This window comes from Zea mays, chromosome 2, assembly GCF_902167145.1.
Source record: "Zea mays cultivar B73 chromosome 2, Zm-B73-REFERENCE-NAM-5.0, whole genome shotgun sequence".
NCBI lineage: Eukaryota > Viridiplantae > Streptophyta > Magnoliopsida > Poales > Poaceae > Zea > Zea mays.
Genome location: NC_050097.1, coordinates 34901355 through 34921615, shown reverse-complemented (window position 1 = coordinate 34921615; position 20261 = coordinate 34901355). Strand labels below are relative to the sequence as shown.

The 20261-nt window shown below is 47.4% G+C and overlaps 3 protein-coding genes across 9 annotated transcripts; 2 read left to right on the top strand and 1 right to left on the bottom strand.

The window, feature by feature from the left end:
* Positions 1-5028: 5028 nt before the first annotated feature.
* Positions 5029-5927, top strand: LOC100277129 (uncharacterized). Its single transcript, NM_001150785.2, has one exon. The coding sequence runs from the start codon at positions 5109-5111 to the stop codon at positions 5589-5591; it is 483 nt and encodes a 160-aa protein (NP_001144257.2). The 5' UTR covers positions 5029-5108; the 3' UTR covers positions 5592-5927.
* A 4499-nt stretch (positions 5928-10426) lies between these two features.
* Positions 10427-14267, top strand: LOC100282143 (dopamine beta-monooxygenase). Of its 7 annotated transcripts, none has more exons than XR_002266954.1 (6): positions 10427-11099; positions 11265-11664; positions 11776-12071; positions 12768-13018; positions 13246-13325; positions 13444-14267. XR_002266954.1 is itself a non-coding variant. In XM_020547721.1 (5 exons), the coding sequence occupies exons 1-4, from the start codon at positions 10896-10898 to the stop codon at positions 13002-13004; spliced, it is 1137 nt and encodes a 378-aa protein (XP_020403310.1). In that variant the 5' UTR covers positions 10427-10895; the 3' UTR covers positions 13005-13018; positions 13444-14267. The 7 variants fall into 7 exon arrangements, 4 of the variants coding, with proteins under 4 accessions (XP_020403310.1, XP_020403309.1, XP_020403308.1 ...); XR_002266953.1 differs by having other exon boundaries at positions 13439-14267; XR_004855958.1 differs by having other exon boundaries at positions 12768-13325; positions 13439-14249.
* A 1168-nt stretch (positions 14268-15435) lies between these two features.
* On the bottom strand, positions 15436-20012 carry LOC100382174 (uncharacterized). Its single transcript, NM_001366775.1, has 4 exons — positions 19386-20012; positions 17942-18074; positions 16588-16672; positions 15436-16059 (listed from the first exon to the last, which is right to left on the bottom strand). Exons 1-4 carry the CDS (start codon positions 19913-19915, stop codon positions 15698-15700), a joined length of 1110 nt encoding a protein of 369 aa, NP_001353704.1. The 5' UTR covers positions 19916-20012; the 3' UTR covers positions 15436-15697.
* Between the last annotated feature and the right edge of the window lie 249 nt (positions 20013-20261).

The following is a 20261-nucleotide window of genomic DNA, read 5'->3' as shown; positions in this document are numbered from 1 at the left end:
AAACTATCATACTATTAACCTGGTGCATCTGGAAAAGCAGAAACAATTGAGTGTTCAATGAGATTCCGCCCACGGTGGAAGGATGTCGGGACATGTTCAAAACAGAAATGAATTTATTGTGTCACCGAGTTAAGCCAGTGATAGATAAAATTAAAACTTGGATTCAGTGTTCTATTCTGTAATTTTCGTTTCTTTTCTGTATCTACCCTCCTGTATCTACCTTCCCTTTCTCTCCTCATGTAATAAAAATACTGTAGACCCTCCCTACAGTAATTTAAACTTCAAAAAAAACTGTACGTCTGTACCTGCAATGGCAAGCTGCAAGCGGCATTTTTTTGATACACTACATTCGAGAGGCAGATGTACTTGTACAATATTATGATGATGGCATGATGCTGTTATGCATGCCTTTGACTAATGATTGTGCGGGGTAGATAGATCTGGAGCTGATCTACGATTCATATGTACTTGTTATCACACACTGTCGTTGTTGTCCGAGGCTTTGACTTTGCTGTTCTTTTCTATGACAAAAGTTTGCCTTAAAAATACACTTTGGCCGGTGGGGCGCCTCTTGCTGGAAACCAGAGACTAGGGGTGGGCGTTCGGGTTACCCGAAATTTTCGGGTCGGGTAATTCGGGTTTTTAAAATTTCGGGTTTTGAGAATCGATACCCGAAATTACAACGGGTTTTTCAATACCCGAAAATTCGGGTACCCGAAATTTCGGGTTCGGGTTCGGGTATTCCCGAACTACCCGAACTATTGTGTTGGCTTCATAAAAACACATACACTCTATTAAATTAGTATAAAAATATAGTTTGAATAATGATATATATGGACATATAAAACACAAGCAATCTACAATCACAAGTTATGCACACTTACACATAATTATAGATGTACAAATTAATAAATAAGCATGACATGAGTACATAACACATGAAAGTTCGGGTAATTCGGGTATTTCGGGTACTCGATTGTGATACCCGAATTACCCAAAATAATTTCGGGTTTTGCAAGTTGCTACCCGAAATTCCCGAACAAAATTCGGGTTTCGGGTATTTCGGGTTCGGGTTTCGGGTTACGGGTTTTTTGCCCAGCCCTACCAGAGACGGCGGCAGACCATAGTAGCCGATTCCATTCCGGAGGTCGTTCCGGCTTGTATTTGGAATCGGCAAAAGTGTATTTTTAAACCTGCAGATCATAAGGGTGTTTAGGATGGTTTAAGGTTACAGCTTCAGTGTAGAGTTGTGGTTTATGATATCAATTTAGATAGTTTTAAAAATATTTGTAATCTAAATAATAAATAAAATGGTTTATCCAAATGTCTTCTAAAGACTTATAGCTCTATCTTCATGATTTTCTGGAGCATCTAATGACTTGCTCCACCAGCTCTATCAAAAAAAATTTAAAGCTAGAGTTGTCCTAAACATGCCTATAGTTGTTGATTCCATTTCAGAGTTTGTTTCGGCTAGCATTCCGGAGGTCGTTTCGGGTTACATTACGTGAGTTCTGTTGCTAGTTTAGGGACGGTAGGCTGTAGCAGCTGCACATGCTATATTATTGTCATGCTAGCGATCAGGGGCGGATGCAGAGGGGGGGTGGTGTTGGAGTTGTAGTGCAGCCCTGCCCGATGATGATTTTCAAGTAGAGGAGCAGGTCTTCAGACTAGTTCAAATATCTCACTCTATAATTTATCATGCATTAGTTATGTTCGCATCTAACTAACATGACAATCTAATGTTTTGTCATCACGAGGTTGATGTCACGTAAAATGTCATATTAATGATTCAACTATTAGTGAGTGTTAATTTAATGTTATACGTAAAGATGGAAAAAGATTAAATGTCTTCATCCAACACACATGCACCATAACACCGGCCTCATTCTCCTAACCCTAGCCGCCTGATGTGTGGCACCCACGCTATACGTTAGTTCGTCGCCTATGTCTGTCTAGCAATTGTCCTCCATCTTGTCCATAGCACGACCACGGTCGATAAACACTTGCAGCATGCTCATGCTCTAGATTAGTAGATGATAGTGGCTAATCGATCAAATTCCGTCTGTTTGGTTGGAAGTGCGCAGGCGTGCACCTGCACTGCTCGCACATGCGTTCTGCGGATCATCGAAGCAGGTGTTATTTGATTGGCTTTCCGTCACCTACAGGCTGCATGGACGGAAAACGAGGGGCGCGGCCAGGCTCTACGGGTACGCAGCCAAAAGGCATCTCCGTGTGTGCAGGCGCTGCCATAAAACAACAATACTTTTAAAGTTGTTTTTCTAACTAAAACCTTATACACAGATCTTGTCTATGTATAAAGAAGCATGGTTTATAATATACGGTCCAGGCTACCACCATGCAGCAACCAAACATATGAATTGTGCACTATAACAGCCGAACGGTAGCCTAGCAGAGTTTTGCCGTTCGAACGGTAGTCCAGACTCACGTGTGGAGGGCGTGCGGAAACGGCGGTAGTGCCCCCGTGTCCACCCTACCAGTACCAGGTAGTACCACTGTACCAGCGCGCCGCGACGGCGAGCACCGGGCCCACGGCCCTTGCGTTGGATAGCACAGGGACCGTACGTAACGAAACGCCTCAAAAGGAATCTTACGCTACATTGGCCATGCGAGCGAAACAGAGTGCCACGTGACCGCGCACAGGGAACGGGAGTTGGCGACTCGCCGATCTCGAGAGCGTGAGATGCCAGCTGCTTGCTGACGATCCAGCGGGCGCCATGCCGCCGGATTACGCAAGGTTAGCAGACCGGCCGTGAGCGCCGGCTGCAAATCAGAGCTCCTGAATTTTTTTTCATCTCACAAAGACGGTACCTTCAAGCACACACATGATGCATTAGCGATAGCTGTTTCAATAAGTCACTCAGTCATCCATCTAATCATGTGAAAGTCTTTTTTATGAAAAATGTTTAATTTTATCTTTTTTAGATGATTTCTTTATATAAAAACACAAACAGTAACACAAACGGCAACTACAAAGCTACCCGCTATATACAGTATTACACAAAGGTTTCAGGGCTACAACCAAAGCAGAGGTTAGCTCGTGAGAATGGAGCACACGATCAGTGGCGTTCGTCACCCTCATCGCCGTGGCCGCTCTCGAGCGGTTTTTGCCGTCACCGACTCTGGTTGTACAGGACTACAGTCCAATATTGATTTGTGGTTTCCAAATACACCCTTCATCAGTACTTCACCATCCCGTATTCTACGTGTCGTCTACATACAATGGTTTGCTAAATCTTTCTAATACTGCGCAAGCCACGTTAGATCAACTACTACTCAGGATGGGAGGCGTGATCTCTTGCGTCCAAGTTCGAACTCCCTCCCTCTACTTCAAACTGGCGGGGCAACTATTTCTTCTTCATAAGAATAGAAACTACCTTAGTTGCTGGATCGTCTAGTTTTCTTTAAATTATAGTGCTATGTAAGTGGTTGCTCTTATATTCTCGTTGTTTACTTCAGTCTAATGTGTACTCTAGCTACCGGTCTATCCCCGGCCCATCTAGTATTTGGTTTGTTAGTGGATTCAAGAGACTATTGTTTTGTTTAGTTGCATGCTTGTACTTCCTATCCAAAATAATAAGTGAATCTTATCGCAGAAAAAAAACACAAGCAAGAGCAAAATTTTGACGACACGGCCCAGTTTTTCCAGATAGAAGTCGGCCCTGTATGGATGTTGTGAAAAGTGTACAGCCCATTGTAGTTTAGAGACCACCAGCAGGCAGCAGCAGCAGCCCCAGCCCATGTCACAAGGCAAAGCCAATCCCAGAACGGCTGCCCGCATACCATTCCAGCAAACAAGCATCATGGCTCTTGTCACGTTGGCCAGCCTTTTAGCCTGTCAGGATTGCGGATCCACTCTAGGCTACTGATGCAAACGTGCAGTGATCCCAAGGGACAAGGCCAAAGGGCAAACCTTGCAAACCTCCTCGGAAATGGAATTACCAGTGATCTTGCATCATTAAGAAAACTGTGTGTTGCTAGCTATAGACCAAATGGAATTACCATTGATCTTGCCAACGACAAACACAGCTTTGCAAAAAGATGAGCAATACAGCAATCCACTAATGCGCAAGGACAGGATGCACAAATAACAGATATGTAGCATCCCCCTAACTCTGAAGTCTTTCAATTTCATTCTTTAATGACCTATTACGTAATTAAAGAGCACATGCCATCTATTAACATTTGCCCCTCTAAACTTAGACCCCGTTCGTTTACTCTCTAGATTATATAATTTATCTTAAATACATTGAGAGATAAACAAATAACATTGATTATTAGGTAGATTATGTAATCTAGATACTAGATTATAATAATCCATAAATAGGTCAATAGTTGATTATAGAATTTATAAGCTGGATTATATAATCTTGAAAGGAACAAACAAGGCCTTAATTTCTGGCTTCGCCGTCCGGGGAATCAAAATCCAATTCATGGGCCTTTAAAGTTTCCCATCTGATCAAGGTATCAATAATTCATATTGACATGACGTGTCCAGTGATATAAAACGTCATCTTAAGAGGTTCACGAATTTGGATGTGAAATTTCAAAATCTTAGCTTTTAGTATATTCATTAGCTTATTTAAATATTTACAAAATAGAATTACTTAACTAGTTGTTACTTTGGTGGATCAAACAACACTTTAGTTGTAGGCTCGTTGAGTTCCAAACATTAAATTTTGAATTACTTTTTTTTTTCCTAAAAACTTACAATATCGAATATTTTTGGGATTCTAAAATAGGTTGGAGGGGGTAGTTGTAGTAGCCACGCGAGCCCCATGGAAATCTAGCACATTGGACCGTTTTCACTCTCTTTTTTCTAGCTCTAGCTTCTTGAGGTGTAATGGATTGATTTTGGTAAAAGAGCATGGTGGAGAGAAGCCGAGCAGCTGACAATTATTTTAGAATAGTTATGGTGGTAAATGAAAATGGAGCCATGAGAAGCTAGTTTGTTTTTTTTTTAACCTGAACTCCTAGTGTAAAATGAAATTTTGATTCGGCGTCGTTCCCATCAAAATCTGCACGGGATTCTGTTGTGCGAGTGATACTCGTGCAGAGTCTACTCCGCGGCTCCGCGCGGGCGCACGCAGATGGGCATCAGCCCCTCCAAGCGCGTGGACGCTGCGCTGCGCCGCGCGCCGTTGTTCGCCGCCGCCTGCGACGCCGCCTTCGACCGGTGCCTCGCCGACGCGCAGCGCCGCTTCCCGGGCGTCCGCCGGTACCAGCTCGCCGACGCCGCCGCACACCTTCACTCGGAGCTCAGCGCGTCCGTCCCGCTGGTCCGGCGCTGGGTGCCCTCGCCGCCGCCCCGCGTCCGAGTCGACGCCGCGCTCCGCGCCGCTGGGCTAGAGGACGAGGCAGAGCTCTCGCGACTCCAGTTCCGGGAGTTTGCCGTCGAGCTGTTCAGGGAGGCCGTGCTGGCCGGAGCTGCGGACCTCCTCCGCGCGCCCGCAGCCGCGGCCGGGATCGTCGGGATAGGCATGGTGGCTCGAGCCGCTCCCCCGGTGGTCGGGAGGATCGTCGCCGTCTGCGCCGCTAGCGTGGCCACCGCAGTTTACCTCAGCCTGGGCTAGGGTTTCCCCCCCAAATTCTAGTGATGATTAGAGAACCTATACAAACCACTTCCCACAGCTCTGCTGTGTTACGGTTGAACCTGGATTCAACGGCAGTTGTTGCAGTAATGCATTTTATGATCGGATTGAGCTCAAATGCCATTGAATCAGCTGTGCAATGTTTCACTGTCAAATCGCATTCCTGAAAGAACTAAAGGATTTGCTGCTGCATGAGATATTTGTATAGTTTATATTTGATCCATAAACTTACTACATTTTACCCTTTTTTCTCTGAATTGATTGTGCAAATGATGTACATGTGACGATATAACAGAAGAAAGTAGTTCCAACTTGCTTATCAAAGTAATTTGTAAAGAAAGTACTGCGTTTGCTTTCTTGCAGAATTGTTCTAGGCTCTTTTCAACCATCAGCTGAGCATTCTACAAGTGGAGTACTAATTTTTGGATTGTGTCTGTTATTGTAGCATTTAGTTTACTCAGCACCGTCTCCCATCAGATCAGGTCAACCACGCACTGTTCTTCATTGTTTTCTGTGAATCTGCTCTTACTACCATGTTTCCTTTCAGTACACCTAGAATTTTCAGTGCCTGTATAAGAAATATAGTTGGACCTTTTGTTCAGTTTGATCCTGTTTATAGGATTCAGAGAAACAGAAGGATAAAAGGCTGGGAACAGAGTTAGAGGTCAGTTGATTTCTTCTTTTTCCTTGGATTTGTTAAGTCAGGGTAGGAGGAATATATTATTTTTTTTTCTGGAAATCGAAGGAACGAAAACTTAGCTTCTGAATAGTAGCAGGAACTATGCTCTTTAGCCCAAAGCCAGGTGTTATTCATAAAGATAGCAGTTTGAAACAGAGGGAGTAGCACGTAGCTACCTGTACACTCTATTTTCAATCTCATCAACCTCGATGCTTAGATGTTACCTGTTTTTTTTTCATTTGGTTTCTCTGAAGTTGATCCTTATGCCGTATCTCGTTTGAGTATATATATCTGTAGTTCACAATGCTCACGTGTAATAATTGTCTCAGTGCCTTACTTCAATCTGTTGTTGTATATAGGATTCGGAGAAACAAGATAGAATAGGAGAAATAGAATGGGGCAGCAGTTCGGAGGTGAAATGGACACGCGAAAGTCTAGCCTTATCGGATTCTCCAATGGGTGAAGCCTGGACATTGCACACTTGGGTATAGCGCGTGTGTATTGGTATGTATGTAGGAATGTCCCCATGCCACATGTGTTCTGCCCTCTTCTTTCACTAACCGTAGATTTTTTATTTTCTTGTCGGCGCAAAGCAGAAACAAACAGCTTTTCAGCTTAGGGCTTGTTCGGTTGTACCGGAATAGGCCAGGATTCATTCCAGCTCATCAAAATCTATATAAATTAGAGAAGTAATCCGGCTAGGAATTAATCTGGGGCTCCAATCCGGAACAACCAAACAGGGCCTTAGCCGGAACGCTTTCTTCCAGAGAATGAGAGAAACCTAGATACTCCAGCTAGGCTACCACGCCCGGACGGACTCCCAATCGACTGACAGACAAATGGACCTGCTAGTAGTGGTCGCTGGACCTGAACCACATGGGCCGGGGGTAATTAAGAAAAGAAACCATGCACGCAGGAGCGGCCACCTAACTCGTGGCCTAGTCGCCAAGCCGAGCCAAGCAACGCCGCTGGGCCGCGCTGGGTTGGAGAATATCGTATTCCAGCTCACGCGCACCGCGGCATGTAGCGGTTGGTGCGGTGCCGAGACGTCGTCACGTCACATGCGCTCGCGGACGTCTGGCAGCGGTGCCGGTGCCGGTACCGCGCCGGGCATGCGACTATGCGAGCGTACGCCTCCGTCTCCTCATTTGTAACGTGGCGTCAGTTGATGAATGGCGAGCAGCATTTTGCATTGGCGTCGATGGTGTTTCACTTTGACGAGCCTGGACAGGTGGATGGGTTAGGCGTTAGGCCTCCGTGCTGTACTGCGATACGGGTAAAATCGTTCTGCGCCTTCTTTCTCTTCAGCGTTGCCGCGTCGTTCACTGCATGCAACGACCCCGGAGGCCGGAGGTAGGCGAAGGGTGGCAGAAAAAGGCAGTCGGACGCTACCGAAGCGGTGATCTGTGGTCGTTTCTTTCTTTCTTTCAGCTCCATCGGTGATCTGCCTTTCTCTGCATGCTCGTGCTCGCCATGGTGGTTTTCCTGCGGTCTTTCAGGCTTTTTTTCCCCTTTCTTTTCGCCAGCTTAGCTCCTCGCTTCCGCAGATCGCACTCACACGATCGGAACAGGTTGTCCGCCCCCCCCCCCCCCCCCCCCCCCCCCCGCCTATCTTACCACGCATGTGATCTCCACTTTAGACAGAGCGTTCATGTGATGCTTTTGGTTACATGATGGGTGAGCTTTAGCGAGATGCATCAGATGATCAGAGCCACAGTTTTCTGCGTCCTGCAGAATTAAAGGACAGGAAGGAGAGAGAGGGAAAAAAACGCTGAGACGACGACAGCTTCTAGATGACGGATTACTACTGATCCGGGAAATCGGGTTGTTGATTGACTAGTAGATCAAATTGCGACGTACTACTACTACGGGCAAGCATGCAGCAGCACGGAGTAACATGCGCGTCCTGCCTGCGGTTCAACGACTGAGCCCGGTCTCGATCGTATAATCAACAGGATCTCCAAGAATGTCCATGGATTCTACAACGACGTGGGAACGCAGTCTCGTCCACTCCAGCCAGCCACGAGGTAAGGAGAAGAAAATAAACTGAAGGCGTCCAGTGCCATCTAGGCAAATTTCATCGATCTAAAGTCCAGAGTTCATAATCCCCCACCCCACTATATGGTTCAAGTGCCATAATAGTTTAATTTAATTAATGACCCAAATGTCAGCCCGCGCAAGTAGTGGATGGCCATCAGGCCGTGAAAACTGCTCAGGACCTAGTTTTTTCCACTAGAAACAGCTCGCGACATGATGCTCCGCTCCGGTATGACGTCAAGCTGAAACGCTACGCTACGCTACCCAAGCGCTCCCATTACAACTTTTATAGTGTATCTTTCCACTTCCGTGTCAAGATCATGGCACTTTATGATGAATGAGGAGTTCAAGGGGCTACAAATGGTATATATGATAATACTTGGTGGTCCAATTTGAAAACAGATGCACACGATCGTCGTTTCTACAATCTGACTTCCAAATTCTCCCCCAAAAGGTTTCTATAACCTTTGTCTCCCAAAACTAAGAAAAAAAAGTGAGATGGAAATAAAATGGTAAATTCTCTTTTACCACCAACAAGCATTTTCAAGTCTTGTTCGAATTGTTGTTATTTTCTATGGCACATGCTCTTGCAAAAGTGCTTACACTTACAGAATGATGGCAGTTAAAGAGGCATCTAGTCATTCCTATTGTAACATTCATTTGCAGGTGTTACAAGTTCTCACATAGGTGTGCACGAATAACATAGTTTCATCTCATGTCAGAACTCTTGCTTTGAGGTTGCTGAGACACACTCTGGAAACTGCTAGCAGGAATCACAGGAATATTTCAATTGTCCATGAGACATGCTCTTGTTGTACTAAGTTAAATGCAGAAAGCCTTTTTTTTATTACAGCTTTGTCAGTTTTTTCCCTCACCTAGTAGACTTGAAAACATATTAGGTACACATGAATCTTTGGGGCACATGGTGCATCACGATCATCGATCACATATCTAACATCCTTTATTGCTTCGTATATTTTGTAAAAAAAACACCTTCCACTGTTACCATCCACCACTTCCACCCTCATGTGCGAAAGGGTAGGTGTGGAAGGTCGCTTTTATAATAAGGTTAAAGAGGAAAAAAATAAAGTTTCTAAGTATTCAACAATTTGGTTGAAACTTAGAACCAACTAATCCTTAACCTTCTCACTCATTGTTTGAAAACCGACATTTGATTTTTATCAATAGGGGCACGGAAGAGCATATAAGCCCAATTAATCTTTATTATTATGAACTTAACTTTTAAAAAAGAAACAAGTAAAAAAAATGTCCAACCGACCTAATGGCACAACGATCTTTTAGAGCTAATTTGGTGACCAGCGAGGGCTTGTTCGGTTAGCTCTCAATCCATGTGGATTGAGTGGGATTGGGTGGGTTTAAATACCAAGCAAGTTAAATTTCTTCACAATTTTTTCTAATCCAGTCAAATCCATAAGTAACGGGATTAACCGAACAAGGCCTGAATTGGAGAGAATTCATGCGGAGAAATCCTCTTGCTATTGAATTTCAAATAGCGAGTGGATTTCTCTCTATGGACCCCTTCAATTCTATGTTCACCAAATAACCCTTATTAGTGGTAGATCAAAGTCAGCCTTCAACTCCGAGTAAACTGTGTGTGTAGTGTACACCGGGTGACGGGTGCTGGCCCAGACAGGGACGCGCACCCCTGGAAAACCAATGGATTGATCCGGGGCAGGGCGCATGTGAGCCCGCATCTTCCTTTAATCCGTGCAGCTAAACCGTGAGCTGTTCCAGCGCGCAATAATCATCTGGGGCCAGCCTTTCCCATCCAAATCCTCTCTCTCTCACCGCTGGGGACCTGCCCCACCGCCGGCCTTTTCCGCCCCTTTCCGTCTGTTCGGCAGCTCAAGCCTCGGCGGAGAACCACCGCTGCTCTTTGATGCCCTGCGGCCAGGTCCGCCGGTCCGCCCCCTACGGGACAAGCGACATGTTATGCGGTGTTGTGTTGGACCGGATGGGATCCCGATTGGTTCTAGTGTGCACTCTCACGCAACGGCTTCTTCCTGGCTGGATCCGGACGCAGGTGTCATGCTTGGTTTGCTACTGTGCCGTACCGGTAACCGCAGCAAGTTGGGGAGCATACTCCTGTATTACTTACTGTGTCTGGGTAAAAAGAGCACGAGAGGACCTCGTTTTCTATACCAAGTTGAAGGCCGTCACGATTAGAACCGGCAATTCGTTGATTGCCGCCATGTGCGCTCTCCAGGTGAACAGAACACGGAGCATCACCACCAACCAGAGCACACTTCCACATTGTGATACATATATACACACACGCACACGCACAGACGCTTCCGAGGACAGTAGCAGTAGCAAGTAGCAGCATACTCTCCTACGCGAATCGATTAACGGGCGGCACTCACCCACCGTGTGGCCTGCCAAACTGTCCCCTAGGCCCCGGCCCCGCCCGCGCCTGGCCAGTGGCCATCCATCCCTTCCCTTCGCTTCGACGCACCAATCTTGTCCCGGCGCCTGCCAAATCCAGCAAGGCCACACAGCCCGAGGCAGGAAGGGCAGCGCAGGAACAGGGAGCGAGCAGCGCACGGGCAATGGCGGCTTCTTCCGGGACGCGCTCCGTGCGCCTGCTGGTGCTGCTGCTCTGCCTTCTCGGGTTCTGCGTCGCGCTGAGCCACCAGGAGTCGGCGGCGGACTCGTGCGCCAGGGCCAAGGTCGCGGTCGCCAGCCTCGTGCCCTTCGACTCCACGTCCTTCCGCTGCACCGCCGCCTGGAAGCAGCAGGACTTCGTCCTCAGGGTATGCCTGCTGCTGGAGCATTTCTGTGATCCATCTCCTTCCTTTTTTCACATACGTTCTAGACTAGATCCCACTACCATTGCACTCACTGCCCACCGTGGGCTACTTAGTCAATCAATAACCCCGATCTGACCCGAACCACGCATCGTCCGTGCCGGTCGCCAGTACAAGAACACGGGGCCCAGCGAGTGGAGCTTCATCCTCTCGGCGCCGGACAGGGGCTCGTACGTGGCGGTCGGCTTCTCGGGCAAGGGCGCCATGGTGGGGAGCAGCGCCGTCGTCGGGTGGGCGGCCAACGGCAGGGGCACCGTCAAGCAGTACTACCTCGGCGGGAAGAGCCCCGAGGAGTGCGCCCCCAACAGGGGCCTCCTCAAGCTCGTCAGGAACAGGACCGCCGTCGCCTCGCGCTCCGGCCGCCTCTACCTCGCCTTCCAGCTCAGCACCGACTACCCGCAGCCGTACCTGATCTACGCCGTCGGGCCGGACGGCAGCCTGCCGCAGTCCGACTCGCTGCGGCTGCCGGCGCACCAGAACATGGCCTCCCGCTCCTTCAACTACACCTCCGGTACGTCCCCGGCCCCCGGCCCCCGAATTAATCCACGCGGTTTTTACATTTTTTTTTCTCCACCCCCGGTGTGTGTGTGTGTCGAATCGACAAATGCGTGCGTGTGCGCAGGGCTGTCGTACAACGTCGCCGGGTCCGGCGACGCCGCGTTCCCGCCGGAGAGGAAGCACGGGCTGCTGGGCATGATGGGGTGGGGCGTGCTGATGCCCATCGGCATGATCACCGCGCGCTACTTCCGGCAGCTGGACCCGTGCTGGTTCTACACCCACATGGCCATCCAGGTGGCTGGCTACGCCGTCGGCATCGCGGGCATCGTCCTCGGCTTCCGCCTCAGCGAGGACGGGCTCAGGAACGTGGACGTGCACAAGGCGCTCGGCATCGCCATCTTGGCCATGGCGTCTCTTCAGGTACGCTTTTTTTTAGGCAAAGAAAAAAATATAGAAAATTGTCTGAGTTACTCGTAGATAACACGGGGGAAATTGAATACAGATCATTGATAATTTGTATTGGTATCCACTTTCGGTTTGCTCGGCACATGCGTACGCTGTAGATTGGAATATATAGATCTGCCGCGATGGCCAGGCTGGATAAAGCAGCGTAGTTTTACGGGTGTTTGTTTGTAGTGGTTGACCGTGATTAAGTACACTATAGCACTGAAGAAGAGAGGACGTCTTGAGTCACTCACATGCCCCGTGAAAGCGAGAAGCCTGCAACCAGAATATAGAGGGTTCCATTTTTGTTGACAGCAGAGGCTAGACAGACAATGCGCGGCGTAGCCTCTGCACGTTCTTGAGCTGGCAGGTGACGGGTTCCGAGAAAGCGGCTGGAGTAGTTTTTATGCTTGGAAGCTTCGGTCGCCAACGGAAGTATGGCTCAACAACTCGACAACTCAAGTGTGCATGTGAAAGCTGTCGATCACTCAAGTTAACATTGAACCTAGGGAAACCGCAGTACTACCAGTGGAGTAAAAAGTCCCTAACGAAGGGCCGAGCGTCGTAAAAAGTCCATTTTTTTCAGATGAACTAGTGGAGTGAGCGTCTATATTGTTGCCTTTCCGTGCGTGCTTATGGCTGATGCTGATGCGTGCTTTGGTCTTCCGCCAGGTGATGGCGATCCTGGCGCGGCCGGACAAGACGTCCAAGGTGCGGCGGTTCTGGAACTGGTACCACCACAACATCGGGCGCGCGGCGATCCTGCTGGCCATCGGCAACATCTTCCTGGGCCTCTCCATCGCGCAGGAGACCAGCGCCTACATCGTCTCCTACGGCGTGTTCGTCGCCGTCTGGGTGCTCGCCGTCGCCGCCTTCGAGATGAAGCGCTGCTACGCCGACGACGACTGATGAGCTAGCGACACGTAAGAGTCACAGTTCGGTCCCAACAGCTGACGGCGAAGTTTGGTGTCGTTAAACTGAGCGTTCCACGGCCAGCTGGGACGTGACAGACACACGAGCGCCGAGCGCGCGCGCGCGCACACACACACCATTCTTGTTGTTCCGTAGCTCGCAGCTGGACAGTGCATTATTGGTTCGAGGAGGGCGTGCTTTGGTTGGCTAATTAAAAAAAAAATGTTTTTTTTTTTAGGTATAGGATGTGAGGAAGGGGACGGTCTGCTGTTTCTAGGCTAGCTGGACGCTCTGATTCATAAATTTGTACATTGATTGGTACGTGGTCGTGTTGTGTTGTACCCTTTTTGGACGATAGCATGTTCTTCGCCCTTTTCTTCTTCTTTTGTCTCCACCGTGCATTGATCAATGATCTTTATGCGTCGTTTCAGAACAGCACCAACCAGGATGCTGTGGTGTGGTGCGTACCAGCACCGACCACAGATGGAAGTATCAAACCCGGATTCGCCGCTGGGGGCGCCCGGCGCGGCGACATTCCATACCGTGATGCGGCGGTCGGACGCACGCCCAAGTGTTGTGTTGTGTCTCAACGAAGGCAGGCGAAGTTGGATGCGGGGAAGGGAACCAGTGCGGTCCGCGGAATTTCGCTGTCGTCCGGGACTCCGCGGGGGCATCTGGACAGCCGCGGCCGAAGCGCCACGCGGCGCGCACGTCCGGAACCCCAGCAGCAGCCAGGCCCCAGCCGACAGCCGCGGCCCGCGGGCTGAGTCCATGGCCGGCCGGCACGTCCGCACGCACGGCGAGGACGCGCGGCTGAATGGCCGTGCTCAGCGGTTGAGCGCACGCCGACGCCGGGTGCAAAAGTTGCCGACGAGTCACATCGAATCAGCCCGTGCTTGTCGAGGCTCATCGCCTTCAGAGTCGCATCGAATCAGCTAGTAATGCTTATCGAGGATCATCGTCTTCGGATGGTGGTGACTAGGATCCGGCGACACCTCACCAGTCACCACGACTCGCAGACGTTGTCGCCATCACCACAATTCTGACCCCAAGTAACCCCAACGGAGTGCGCAGCTTAGGCCACAATTTGAACCAGACAGCTAGCACCAGCAACAGGCTAAGGTGGTCCAGACCATCATGTTTAGCTGTTTACGGGTCAAGCGGACAGCAACGTTTTCGTCCATGCCATTTTTTTTTGCTGAAGCTGGGGGCTTATAGACCTTGCGCTAAGGTTCATCTCGAGCTTGGATTCTCGGTTAACAGACACGTGGTCTTGACGCCGATCTGGCACCAAATACTAGATGTGAACCGCCTAACGATGCTCTCTTTGAAAGCGCTGACGGTCCGTGGTCTTAGATCAGACGGTTCGGAATCTCGACGTAGTAGCGGATTTCTCAACGCACTTGCACGCTTTCGGACGGTCCACGTCTGGGGGCGGACGGTCCGCGCGCGCGTAGATGGACTTTTTCTCCGCGAAGAACCTGAATCATCTCGTCTCCCGGAAGGGACTCCGTCGGGAGGAAGAGATCCAGTGGTTGTTTTAGGGTCGACAGACCACATAAGACGTCTCTAGATGACACCAAACCAAAGAGAGGTGAAGTAATAGGTCGGGGAAGACTAATAGTAGAGCTAGACTAAGTCTAAATTACTCCTACTCCTAAGGAATTGAAAAAACGGTGCAAATAAGGTAAATACGAATAATAGGTTTTATTGGATTAATTGTGAAGGCTTCGATGGGTCATTACCCTTCATCTATATAAAAAAGAGGTCTGTAGCTGTTACAAATCAGTCCCCGAGCTTATCCCATGATTTTGCTAACAAAATCCCGTAAGAAATCCAAAGGTATGATTGGTTACCTGTACTATCTTATCATGAGCTATCGTATGTATTGACTTTGTGCAACCCCGAGCTTATCCCGTGGATTTTGCTAACAAAATCCCGTAAAGCCTTGTTTGGTTATTTCTATTACATATCGATTGGATGAAATTGAAAAAAATTTAAAAAAAGTTTGACTTACTTAAGATTCAAACTCATCCAATCCACATGGATTGAGAGCTAACTGAATAAACCCTAAGAAATCCGGAGGTATAATTGTTACCTGCACTATTTTATCATGAGCTATCGCATGCATTTGAATTTGTTCGAGTATGTGTTTGGTTACTCGCACGCCGAAAACACGACATGTATGAAGGGATGCAAGATCATCTATTTTAAAAGGCATTTGCTTGCATCCGGCCAAAACTGGCGTTCCCAGCCGCCCAGTCTCAGGCGAGGCTGGCTTGGCGTGCCCAGCCATCAAACAGCTGGTAACTGATTCTGCACACGTACAAACGATCCACGCCGCCACCGTGGACCCCGGCCGGGTCCGCACTGTCATTTTCAGTGGTCAACACGTGGTTTTAGGTTCTCAAGGTTGAACTATTGCAAAGAACCAAAGAACAATTGTCATTCTGCTCTTGCACAGATGCGCGAACGGCTCCATCCTCCAGGCACAAAGTCATGGCCAGGACCCAGGTACAAGCATTAGGCAAGGTAAATGACCGGTCAGTCAGCACTGAAGCTTACAACCAAATGGGAGCTCCAGGCTGCACAAAATCTAAGCACCTCAAACAAATTGAAGTTCACCTAGACACCACGCTAACAGAGCGACATTATTATTTCTAACAACCCACATGAATACATGCTAAATCTCAGGGTTCGCTCTTGGCAGCATGGCTGTCTGATGCACCTGCGTTCTGAGCATGTGATGACAGAGAAAATCCTCTCATCTTTAGGTCCACCGGAAATGGATGCGCCTCCTGCAGCAGCAGCTGCGGCTGCGGCTGCTGCTGCTGCTGAAAATGCGTCTGCTGTTGCTGATGTTGGGAGTGGATCCGGAGCCGCTGCAGGTGCTGAGCAGCCAGAAGAGACTGTATATGGCTACGCTGGTAACTTTGTGGATTACCTCCAAATGATGACATACCAGAGTTTCCTGTTTTTCCAATGCTGGCGTTTACCTGTCCTGTTGCAACCTTCAGCTGCTGAATCTCGTCTCTTAGCCTGTCGTTCAGAGCTGCAGGTAGACAAGGACTTGTTACTAAACTTACTACGATACTAGACATGGAAAGGTGATCTCTGGGGATAAGCTTTTGTGGTAACTTCCCAAAACATAGCCAAAATGATCTAAATTACTACTCTCTCTCTATTTGGAATTGTAAGTCATTCTAGTTTTTCTAAATAAGTAGCTTTTATTAATGAATCTAGACATAATGTATATTTTGATGCATACCAAAAGCTATATATCTAAAAAAGCCAGAACAACTTACAAGAGTTCATTTTATTACAAGTCTCAAATTACAATGAACAAATGCTAAATATTCTTAAATGAATGTTTACCATGTTTCACATATTCCTTTATTTAATAGTATAGTCAAATCAACAACTTCAGTTCAATCCTTTCAACTACAAATTTCGTTAATTACTCTTTTTTATTGGGGGGGGGGGGGATCATCGAATATACAGTACACAAATGTGCTGTTTCATTTCTAAAACTTCAACCTATTCACTTTGAACGCAAATTAAACTATATAAAAAACCTTACCGTCCTGCAGCTGAACCTGCTGCTCCATTGTCTGCACACGTATCTTCAGATCACTATTCTCACTTGTCATACCAGTCGTATCTCGCTGCATCATACAGATAATCGATTATAAAGTTGTAGGAAAAGGAGAAACATGTATTCTGAAAACCTAAAACCACATAAGTGCCATCTATGTTCTACATGTAGATTGAGGTGGTATAAGCATGATGAGATGGATGATGTGACTGGTGGCTATGGAGAAGGGCAGCAAAAGGAGGGGAAGGCTGAAAAACAGAAGGTTATTAGAGCTTTGCTTCTATGTTTCCAACCATGATACATCTTCTCAAATCTCAATTTATACAAATGGAGGTTCCTTGACCCTTGCAGTTCAAGTTCTGAGCTCCATCTCTGATCTGGAGTTTGTATGCTAAAATCGGGATTCTTAAGACCATGGTTTTTAAAGCGGTAAGGCGAGACAAGGCGTTGGACCACCGCCTCGACGCCTAGGCAAGGTAGGCGGGCAAGGCGCCTAGGCGTTGGACCTCCACCTGGACGCCTAGGCGACGCCTGAAGAACAGTGCTTGAGACTATACATTTTGTCTAGATTAGAAAGAAAGCAGCTTAACAAATCAACTCAGGTATATCCTCTAAATCCATAGATTTCCAGAGTTAGGAATACCCAGCTCCAAGAAACCCACGATTTTTCAGGAGCTAGAACTCTGCCAAACAACGCTGAAGGAAACTATAAATGAGATTTTATAGATATGATCTTTCTAAATAAACAATGGCTTGGTTTGGACGACAAGCTTGTAACAGCAGGGTAATCCTCCTTGTAGCAGCGTGGAGGCTGGTAGCGACTGTAGGGCATGTTGCCATCCTCTTGGGCTGCTGGCTGGCCATGGGCTTTGACACCCATAACAGTCGGATAAGAGTTGCCAAACAGAAAGCAAAGCACACCTAATGATTATTTGCAGAACAAGCTTCAGGAGTAAAGCATGATATTTTTTTTCTAAAAAAGACATATAATATTATAGTCAAGCCTGGAAAACTAATACCCATGTAAAGACACATAAGGAAGCTTATGCTTGTTACTGTAGGATTGGAGAAACAAAGCCACAAATATCTAATGTAGAACTATTAATAAATGCTCAAAAGATTGCAAAAACAATACATGTGTCCTGCATTTTCGTGAAAAAAAGTAATAGTATCAAACTGCCTATATATTCAAAATCTTTGTAGAATGTTCATGAAATTATGAAAAAATTCTGACTCTGAGTAGTGACCAAATTGCAGATTATAATATAGACAATTATCTAACATGTCTCCACACTTAAAAATTCAAGAAAAGTTAAGTACAACTGTACAAATGAAGAACCTGCAACATGGCCAGCTGAGCTGATAGTGTAGTTGCTTCTAATTGGAGAGTCTGTACTTTCCTTTCAAGCTCCGCAATGTAGCGCATCTTTCTTTCTTTCGACCTAGCAGCTGACTGGCGGTTTGCCAAAATCCTAAAATGTGCCATGAAAGTAATTACTTGGTCACCGGATCAAGTGATCTAGTTACCATAACCAAAACACACATCTAGACTGCTGAGATGAGTTATCATTCAACCACTCATAAAGTAAAATAATCTACAAAATTCACATGATTTGTATATACTAAGTTACATGTAACATAAGTTTGTTATAAATTACAGCTGACAAAGTGCCATTGCACCTGCTCCAAATACAAGTTCATTTGGACATCGACATGTAATAGACATTTGACTAAAAACATCTGTTAAAATATATTATTCAAATAGAAAGTGTTATATAGTGACAGTACTAACCTAAATAGGCATATGTTCGGAATCATCAGTGCTAAATTACAGTGATACATTGAACTTGTTTGGTTCAGCTTTTTTCTGACCAGCTTTTCTGAAAATCTGGCTGTGGGGAGAATCTGGCTGTGGGGAGAATCTGAGTATTATTACAATTACGTGTGGAGGAAGATAAAGTTGTTCATAGGGCTCATGATCTAGAAAGTGATGGATTCCTACTATTACAATGACTCAACCGATTATGTGTTTATGTTGATTTTGGATGGTTTTTGCCCCAACGAATTTTATAGAAGCTGGCTGAAAAGCTGAGAGTTTGGCAGTCCGCAGCAGCTTTTGGTGGCCAGAAGCTACCAGAAGCCGAAACAAACAGGCCCATTACATGATCATTCCCATATATTTTAGAATATACACTCCCAGTGCCTTCACACAAGATAGAAAATGAAGGCCTAATGACAGTGACATGACATGGTCTGACACTCTGGTATAGTGGTATAAAAATATCCACTTAACTAGCAGACCAAATTACAAGGGCCATTCATAGCACTGGAAATTTAAGTGCTCAATTAAATTCTCAGCATGTCAACTGCACATGTATGAAGAGCACAACATAGAGGACTATTACAATTTTTGCCCATCAGTGGTGCAATGATGAACCAAGATTATCTTTCATTTATGATATAAATAGTTTATATTCTACTGGATCACAATTAAGCCAAAAGTTCTAGTAGGCCTCAATTTAATCTATGGTCTAGATTCTATAGCTTTTTTCTTTTTCACACTATGTTCCGGTGACTCGTTTTCATGAAGATGCGCTCTTTAAAAAATAGAAACACCAGTATCCTCGGGTGATCAGTCCTTGTCAAACGCCTACACAATCAATATCATATTCGCCCAGCTGCTATTATCAACCGGAAGTACTACAAAGGTGACAGACGGCACATAAACCATAGTCACAAATACAACAAGGGAAGCTCTCCTCCACAGGTTGTTAAATTCTCACCTCTTGGCACGTTTGGGGTCAACAAGCGCGAGCTCGGCGAGCTTAGCGTCGGAAATAGCCTTCTTGGCATCAGCGCCCGACCTCCCAGGCGTCCCGGCGGCGGCGGAACCAAACAAAGACGTGGACCCATCCATAGACATGCTGTGATGGTGCCGTGGCCGCGGCGGCGTCGAATGCGGATGCGCCGACGGCTCCGGCGGTCCTGGGAGCTTGCCACCGTTCTCGAGGAACATCTCGAACATCCGGCTGCCGCCAGCGCCGCCGACCCCTTCCTCGTCGTCGTCGTCATCCTCCTCATCCTCGTCGCCGGCCACGCAGGCCTCCCCGACAACGCCGAGGTCCGCGTCGAAGGTGAGGTCGTCGGGGAGCGCGGCGCCGCCGAGGAGGATCTCCGACTGTGCGCGGCGGTGGCCCGCCCCACGCCGCGGCGGCGAGTCCGGCAGCATCGCGGCGACGTCCCCCGATGCCACCGCCGCAGAGGCGGAGGCCAAGCAGGAGGCCGCCGGGTCCGTGGGAGGGGTCGAGTCCATGGAGATCTGGGGAATGCGGGTGTGAGGCTGGGGCGGGGGGCGGCGTGAGGAGCGCAGACAAAGGGGCAGAAGCCAGGAGGGAAGTTGGAGGAGCAAGGACTGCTATTGCTTGGTTTGAGCTTTGACTATTCGGACAAAAGGAAGAACACTAGAACAGAGCAGGGAGAGGCATCCGCGGCGTAAAAGACAACTCTATGGCGCAAAAAGAAGTAATTAAGAGTTGTTTAAATGTACTAGAGCTGATTGCTAAAATTAGATTAAGACATTCAAACAGAGTGCAACTATTAGCTTATTTTAGTAAATTAACTGATAGCTAAATAATCTGTACTAATTATTAAAACTGGAC